The sequence below is a fragment of the Pongo abelii genome, chromosome 12 (genome assembly GCF_028885655.2).
Source record: "Pongo abelii isolate AG06213 chromosome 12, NHGRI_mPonAbe1-v2.0_pri, whole genome shotgun sequence".
NCBI classification, from domain to species: domain Eukaryota; kingdom Metazoa; phylum Chordata; class Mammalia; order Primates; family Hominidae; genus Pongo; species Pongo abelii.
This window is the reverse complement of record NC_071997.2, coordinates 42,151,342-42,160,072: the sequence shown is the minus strand read 5'-3', so window position 1 is coordinate 42,160,072 and position 8,731 is coordinate 42,151,342. Positions and strand designations below refer to the sequence as shown.

The 8,731-nt window shown below is 49.6% G+C and overlaps 1 protein-coding gene across 2 annotated transcripts in view; it reads right to left on the bottom strand.

Annotated features, from left to right (window-relative positions):
• Positions 1-210: 210 nt before the first annotated feature.
• Positions 211-8,731, bottom strand: part of FBLN7 (fibulin 7) — a 54,987-nt gene continuing 46,466 nt past the window's right edge. The window contains exons 5-8 of one of the 2 annotated variants that reach the window (XM_002811778.6): positions 6,926-7,063; positions 5,864-6,001; positions 3,082-3,220; positions 211-1,291 (exon numbers count right to left, since the gene is read on the bottom strand). In XM_002811778.6, coding sequence (XP_002811824.3) covers positions 919-1,291; positions 3,082-3,220; positions 5,864-6,001; positions 6,926-7,063 — 788 coding nt within the window. In that variant the 3' untranslated portion in view covers positions 211-918. The remainder of the gene's footprint in view (positions 1,292-3,081; positions 3,221-5,863; positions 6,002-6,925; positions 7,064-8,731) is intronic. The other variant, XM_002811779.6, reaches the window with a different exon arrangement.

Below are 8,731 nucleotides of genomic sequence, written 5' to 3'. Positions count from 1 at the left end.
ACTTTCCTAAACTCTCCACGGCCAGGTATTGTCCTTACCAATCTCCCATGTGGTCAAAACAAATTTGTATTGTGGAACAGTCCCAAACATCACCTCTGTGTTCTCTGACTCATTTATTCCAGTGTATTCAACCCAGACAGGAAGAGAGCCAGCCATCGCCTCCTAGAAGGAAGTGGGCTGTCTCATGCTCAGGTAGAAGTCAGGCAGGCAGGAAGGAGCAATCGCTTTTATTTTTTCAGTTATATTACCAGCTTATGTATTTGAGATATGATTTCTCAAAAGGGAAGTAACTCAGGCAGAATCCATGCTTTTAACAATGGGTCCTTGGTCTAGAAGGATCTGCGTGGGATTTAAGGCCCTCCTGTGACTCTCTGATGAGAAGGCAGGCAGGCATGTCACAGAGGAAAAGGCAGATAAGAACAACGTGCTGGGTCATGGGAGAAGACTCCACTTCCTATGCCACATGCACAGAGGCATGACTAGGCCCCCCGCACGACTAGAACCGCTTCATTCATAGCAAGCCTGGCTGTAAAAATGCAGAAGGGCTGATAGTCACCTGACACACATTGCCACCTTTTCTCTCCCCAGCTAGTTCAAACTCACAAGGCCATTTGCACAGCATTTTGGAAAGCCACCCATCCCCTGAATGAAAAAGTTTTAAGAAAGTTAGTGCATAATCTAAGGGAAGGGCCTCAAAGCAGGAAAAAAAAAAAAAAACAGTGATGGCAGCAGTTGAGTTTTGTGGCTGCTCTTCTGTGCTATTCCATGGGACGCCGTGCAACGCTGCCCTAGAAGCCTGGGTGCACTGGCGAGAGGGCAGGAACAGGCGGGAGGATCCACGCAGTCAGTGCCCGAAGCTGAGCCTTCGGGGAAGAGAAATGAGGTCAGCTCTCCACACCCCAGTGTCCCTGTGTACCCTTAGAAGTCATAGGGGGATACAAAGATGGTGACCTTGGACACATGGTTGGCCTGGAAGGAGCGGTCCAGGTATTCCGACATGTCGACGTCCACCTCCAGCGTCTGAGGCCCCTCCAGGGTCTGCACGAGGATCAGCTCCCCAGTCTGCCGGTCTGAACGCTGCATCACAAAGTGGCCGCGGCTGTTCCCACCCACGATCCCAAACCGCAGGCTGTTGGGCCCAGCTCGGCCGGGGGCAGAGGCTGTGGCCATGCGGAAGAGCGTGATGGGCGTCTTCAGGTTGGAAGGCAGAGAGAGGTAATGGAAGGAGATGGTCTTGGGCAGATGGCGGCAGGGCCTGCTGTCCATGGGGCAGGGGTTCCGCTCACACTGGCTGGAGCGGAGAGGCAAAATGGAGGCAGTCAGCCTTGGGGAGTCTCATGAAGGGCTGCTCTGACCCGGCTGCCCACCTGCCCTCTTGCAGAGGCCACCTAGATGACCTTTCCCAGCCACGGGTCCTTCACCCAGGAGCTATGGAGCTGCAGACGAGTGAATGTAGCTGGTGTCAGGCATGGCAAAGGAAGGGCTGCTGCTTCTGTTCCTGCTCAAGGGTGCTCCCTGCCCACCTGTGTACGTGTGTATGTGCGTGCAGATATGTTTATTTATGCTATTACTATCATTTTTACAGAAAAATAAAGCCTGGGAATATTAAATAACGATGGCAATGCTGATATTCAAACCAGGTGCCCTTTCTCCATATGCTGCGACCTCACTCAGTAATGGTAGGACCTCAGCAGTTAGCCAGGAACATCCTGTAATGCAGTGCTTCCCACACGGTGTACGGTGAACTTCCTAAACACAGCAGCATGTATTTTATTTATTTATTTATTTTTAGACAGAGTCTCACTCTGTCACCCAGGCTGGAGTGCAGTGGCATGATCTCGGCTCTCTGCAACCTCCGCCTCCCAGGCTCAAGTGATTCTCCTGCCTCAGCCTCCTGGGTAGCTGGGATTACAGGTGCCCGCCACCACGCCCAGCTAATTTTTGTATTTTTAGTAGAGACAGGGTTTCTCCATGCTGGCCAGGCTGGTCTCGAACTCCTGATCTCAAGTGATCTGCCCTCCTCGGCCTCCCAAAGTGCTCGAATTATAGGCATAAGCCATTGTGCCCGGCCATCACGTGTATTCTTAACGCAGGAAGCCCTGTTTTCCTTAATCATTTGGAAAGAGGGTCTTGTGGAAATGCTTTCGATATTTATCTTGTTAAAAGACAAATGCAATCTAGTATATTTGGTGATTCTGTAACATCATGATTATGCAGTCAACTGTCACATCCAGCTGTTGGTCGAATGCCCCAGAGGCCATAATAGACAGGTTCCCCATCCCTTCACCGAGTAACTCCATGAGGAAGGTTCTGATGTCTTCACTCTCTCTAAAACCTGCCATGCTTCAATGCCACTAACTTTCTTGATGCTTCTAATCTGCTTTAACTCAACAGCAATTCAAATAATTAAGTTACCCTCCATGGCTGTTACTTCATTTTAAAGACAATGCTAGGGCTGTTGTGATCTCTTTTTGAGAGAAAATATATGTGCTTTGTGATAGCTGTAGTCATTTCCCTTAAAGGCCCATCTCCCAACTTAAAAAATAAAAAAAGCTCTACTTGCTGTTTAAGAGTTGCAGTTACTAGATGTAGAACCTTCTAGTACTATTGGAAAAGCAGAGCGATACAATGCAGGGTGCACGTGATATGCAGTGTAACTCAAGGGAGTCTGTAGTTCCTGGCTATGTGAATGCTGTCATCTCCCAAATCCATGTGATCTATACCTGTCTCCTGGGCTGCTATGGGTTTATCAGGGTAATGTCACCAACAGCTTCTTCCCTTCAGTGCCTGCCCTGGCTTTGCCATCCTCGGGTGGCAGCAACCCCATCAACCTCTATGCAGTGGGGCAGCACTTAATATATTACTCCCATGGGGAATGGGGTTCTTATTTCTCCAGAGCAGCAACACATTAAATGCAACCACTAAGGGGAAATGGAAATTCAGAGACACCAGCCTCCCAGCCTCCTGCCTCTCATCTTTCTATGGTATAACTGTACCTTCTCCCAAGAACCTCTAGGAAACATCCAGCCCAGCCACACTTGGAGGGCTGGGTGAGGGTGTGCATGCCCTGGAGATACTCACAATGGAGATGTCTTCACATAGCTCACATTGCCACTGCCCTCGGGGCACTCAGGGCTGACGCACTGGAAGCTTCCACTGGTGTTGATGCACGTGGTCCCTTGGGGGCATACCGGCTGCAGGCCCACACATTCATCCACATCTGAGATACGGGACATACAACGGGTGAGAATCGCCCAGTCCTTCCCTCCATTGCAGACAGAACCACATGAGAGGCCCTGCAGGCCCTGTAATGTGGTGCTCCCTGCTCCTGGCACTTATTCTTAAAGCAGAAAGCCTGCCTTCCTTAACTGTGTGGAATCAGGGCCCTGAGGAAATGCCAGGGAACGCCCCTCCCTGGGATCCTGTCCTCTTTCCCTGGGGTATGACAGGTGGCAGGGATGGTGGAAAGCACCAGGTGAGTGTTACTGGTCACAATACTTCTCTCAGACCTGTCTGCTTCTCAGCCCAAGTGCCCCATTACCCTCCATGGCTGTTATTTTTCATATGTGTGTGTGTGTATATATGTATATGTATATATATGGTGTGTATATATGTATATGTATATATATATGGTGTATATATACATGTATATATATGTATATATGGTGTATATATATACAACATATATGTATATATATACCACATATATACATATATATGGTATACCATAACATGGTATATATATGGTGTATATATACACACATATATACATATATATAACATATATGGTGTGTATATACATATACATATATGTACATGTATATATACACATATACACATATAACATATATACACCATATATAACATATATGTTATACATATATGGTGTATATATACATACATATATACACCATATATAACATATATGGTGTATATATACATACATATATACACCATATATAACATATATGGTGTATATATACATACATATATACACCATATATAACATATATGGTGTATATATACCATATATACACCATATATATACCATATATATACCATATATACACCATATATACCATATATATACCATATATATAACATATATATACCATATACATATATATACTATATATATATACACTTTTTAAATTAGAATCTTCTAGAAAGTCTTCCCTGCCAGCCTCACCCATGCGAGTGCAGACACCTCAATATCATGATTTGTATGAGTTCTCTGCTCCCTTTGCAGACATCCAGAGAGTCTCCCCAGCTGGAGGCCGTCCTTCCCAACCCCAAGCAACCCCAGGTGGGCCTTCGTGAGCACTGTGGGAGGGAGGGAGTGTGGGTGGCTATCTGGATGCCTTCTCCTGCTCCAGCCCCAGGTCACCCACTCCTCAGAGCCCTGCAGCGGGGCCCCAATGGGATGTGACGTGGGATGACGTGGGATGTGAGCCACCTCTCCCCTCACATTCCCACGTCAGCCCATGGAGGAGCTCTCTGCCCTCTCTTCTCCCGTTCTCCCTTGGTGGGTCAGAGCTGTTGTCTGGAGCCAGCGGGGCTCCCCTGTGTCCTGTTTCCATGGGGTAAGTCCAGCTGGGGAGGTGGGGCTGTCTACCCTCCTAGTGTGAGGTATGCCTGCAGGAGCAGAACCAGTCCCCCCGAAAGGCCCACTACAGCACAGTGGTTTAAGGGCCAAGGGTCAGGATGATCCCGCTTGGGCTTCAGGCCTGAGATGTGTGCTGTGACTCAGCTCATGTGGCGATTCAGCATGTCTACATCAATTGACATCTGTATTTTCCCTAAGTGGAGGTGGGGAAACACAGGAGGCTTCCTGTTAGGCACCCAGCGTCCCTGGGACTTGTCCTGTAGTGATGATGGTGACTGTTGCGAGGGTTCTCAGCCTCTCTGTTCTACAACCAACCCACTCTGCACACATGCTTCCTGATCTCTTAGGTGCTTCCCATCCCTGCTGCAGACATTCCTTGTCAGCTTAAGATGTTCTTTCCCACTCTGCCAGGAATCAGCCTCAGAAACCTCAACCCGGTCCTCCAGGAAGCCACTGCTGATGGACAGGAGTCAGCACTGGGGTGAAACCTGAGCCAGTTATTTTCCATCTGCACCCCTGCCCCCCAACCCACTCTCTGCACCTGAGAGGCTGACTGGTTTTCAGCTGGGGTTGGCAAATGACAGTGACCCAGCCTGAGGAGTCCTGACCTGCCTGGATGTGGTTCTGATGGAGGCTGTGTCCTTGATCAGAGCCACAATCTATCAGGCTCTGAAAAGCCCCCTCACTTCCTGTACCTCACAAGCCAGGGGTAGTGATGCCCCCGACTCTTGTCCCTCCCTGGGTGCTCCGCCTCCCTTGTTGTCCTCAGCTACCATCAGACAAGGCTGGTGCTGTAGAGCCCGACCTCACTAAGACATAAGTGCCTGTAAGGTGCTGCCCCTTTCAGAGGTGGACTTACAGGTGGCCACACAGGGTCATGGAGTCTCATGGGTTCCTCCAGATTACATGACATGGGTGACCACCTGGCCACTCTGCCTTTAGGCCCAGCCCCAGCTGAAGGAATTGTTGAGTGGGTAGAACTGACCAGACCTTGAAGAAAAAAAAAAAAAAACCCATTTACTCAAATAAAGTCAGAAAAGACTAGTTGCCAAGATGTTTAAGGAACTCATTTTCCTATTTATGTAGATGATGATGTGGCCTGACCTTTGAGAAACCCTTTGGCCGGTGGCTTTTTAAAAATCGAATGTATCTGAAACTGTGACTCTCCTAACCCCCTCACTCCCGATTGTGAGGTCCTGGGGGTTCACCACAGCAGCAAGTGGCTGGGTGCAGACGACACTCTGTAGCCTCACTCACCCTCACAGCTCTTCCCGTCGGCCAGAGTTCGGTATCCACTGGGGCAGGTGCAACGGTAAGAGCCCGGGGTGTTCACGCAGGTGTGCATGCAGAGCCGGAGGCGCCCCTCCTGCCCGTAGAGCTCACACTCGTTCACATCTGCAGACAGAAGTGCTCACTGTGACTTCAGGAGCCATGCAGCAAGTGTTGCCACTGTGACCCAGAACAGTCATGCCTCAATTCCTGGAGGCAATGGCAGCTGCAGTTAAGTGGCTGGGCCTCGGGAAGCCGCCATGCCCTACCCCCAGCAGAGCACTCACAAGAGGAGCAGGTGTGCTTCCCTTTCTCCTAAGCCGAGGGCCCAGAGGGCTAAAAGGAGGAGTGAGAGGGAGCTGACGTGCTAGGCCCTAGAAGGGCATCACTGTCTTAGGTTGAAGACACCTGGGGAGACCTTGCAGAGGCTGGCAAATCAAGCCTATTCCCAGAAAGTAGGGATGGGTTAACAGCCCCATGTTAACTCTCTTTATCTTTGGGAATGGAATAAGAGGGCCTCCTTTCTGTGCTGTAAAATGAGGCTATTAGCACCAACTGACCAGATCTCAGATTTGAACTCCTGCTTTGCGTTGTTTGGGGAGAGAACTCTGGTAATCAGGAGAGCACAGCAAACTGAGCCGTCAGGAAAGCTAAGCCCAGAGGGGACCAAGGAATGAGTCCCACACCCCTACCCAGCTCCGGGCCCTCTCTACCAACACAGCGATTTAAGCTCCTCCTTGCCACCCGTAGATGTGACTCCAGCCAGGACGGAGGGGATGGAGGGTCTCAAGGCCCTCCTGAACCAAGCGCGTGTGGCTTGCGCATAGGCTGGACCAGGTTCTGAGGTGGGGCGAGCTCCGATTTCTATGAATTAGCTGCCTTCTAGCAATCATTAGGTCAACACTTACCTATAATGCAAAGTGGCCAGGCCTTCTGAGACCGCGCGCAGAAAACCACCCGTGCCGGCAGGAGGACGGTGGGTGAGAGCCCCTTCCCCGCCCCATGTCCTCCCCGTGCTGTCCCCAGTGTCCTGGCGGAGCCCGCGCCTACCCTGGCAGACGCTGTCGCCGGCGGCGCCGCTCAGGTGGAATCCGGCCTCGCAGCTGCAGTGCTGAGCCCGCTCCACCTGCGCACAGCGCGGCGCGCGGCTGAAGGCAGAGTCGCCGGCCACACTGCCCTCGGGGGCGGCTGCGGGGAGAAGACACGCTCAGTGCCGGGCCCTGGCGCACCTGCCGTGGGCCCAACCTTGGGTAGGGGCCGGGAGCAGAACCAAGACGGAGGCACGGCCCCTTCTCAAAGAGCTTACTCTGGAGTAGGGAAAGGAAAGACAAGTAATTAACCACAAACCCAGACGACCCGTCCAGGGCCCACCCAAAGAGGGCGCAGGACAGGAAGCGCACTCGAATAGAAGGGTGCATGAAAATGCAGGCCACCAAGCTGCACCCCGAGAAGGACAGCTAGGGCAAATCCACGTTTTCACTTAAAAAGACTTGAACACCCCAAAATTCTAACAGTGATCACTAGAGTATAAACCATGGGCCACTATTTTTTGTTTCTTTTTGTGTGTTTGTATTTTTTGTTTATTTTATTATTTTTAATTTTAGGTTTGAAGACCTTCAACATGTGAAGGTTTGTTACATAGATAAACACGTGTCACAGGGGATTGTTGTACACATCACCCAGGTATTAAGCCCAGTACCCAATAGTTACCTTTTCTGCTCCTCTCCCTCCTCCCCAACCCCTCGAGTAGACCACAGTGTCTGTTGTTTCCTTCTTTGTGTTCATAAGTTCTTATCAATTAGCTCCCACTTATAAGTGAGAACATGCAGTATTTGGTTTTCTGTTCCTACCTTAGTTTGCTAAGGATAGTAGCCTCCAGCTCCATCCATGTTTCCACAAAAGACATGATCTCATTCTTTTTTGTGACTGCATAATATTCCATAGTGTATATCTACCACATTTTCTTTTTTTTTTTTTTTTTTTTTTGAGACGGAGTCTCACTCTGTGGTCCAGGCTGGAGTGCAGTGGTGCGATCTCCGCTCACTGCAAGCTCTGCCTCCCGGGTTCATGCCATTCTCCTGCCTCAGCCTCCGCAGTAGCTGGGACTACAGGTGCCCGCCACCACACCGGCCTAATTTTTTGTATTTTTTTAGTAGAGACGGGGTTTCACCGTGTTAGCCAGGATGGTCTTGATCTCCTGACCTCGTGATCTGCCTGCCTCAGCCTCCCAAAGTGCTGGAATTACAAGTGTGAGCCACCGCGCCTGGCCCCATGTACCACATTTTCTTTATCCAGTCTGTTATTGACGAACATTTAGGTTGGTTCCATGTCTTTGCTATTGTGAACAGTGCTGCAACGAATATTTGAGTGCATGTGTCTTTATGCTAGAACGTTTTATGTTGCTCTGGGTATATACCCAGTAATAGGATTGCTGGGTCAAGTGGTAGTTCTGCTTTTAGGTCTTTGAGAAACAACCATACTGCTTTCCACAATGGTTGAACTAATTTACACTCCCACCAACAGTGTATAAGGGTTTCCTTTTCTCCACAACCTCTCCAGGATCTGTTACTTTTTTACTTTTTAATAATAGCCATTCTGACTGCTGTGAGATGGTATCTCACACCAGATAGTTTTGATTTGCATTTCTTTAATCATCAGCAATATGGAGTTTTTTTTTCATATGCTTGTTGGCCAGATGTAGGTTTTCTTTTGAGAAGTATCTGTTCGGAGGAGCCAAGATGGCCGAATAGGAACAGCTCCGGTCTGCAGCTCCCAGCGCGAGCGACGCAGAAGACGGGTGATTTCTGCATTTCCATCTGAGGTACCGTGTTCATCTCACTAGGGAGTGCCAGACAG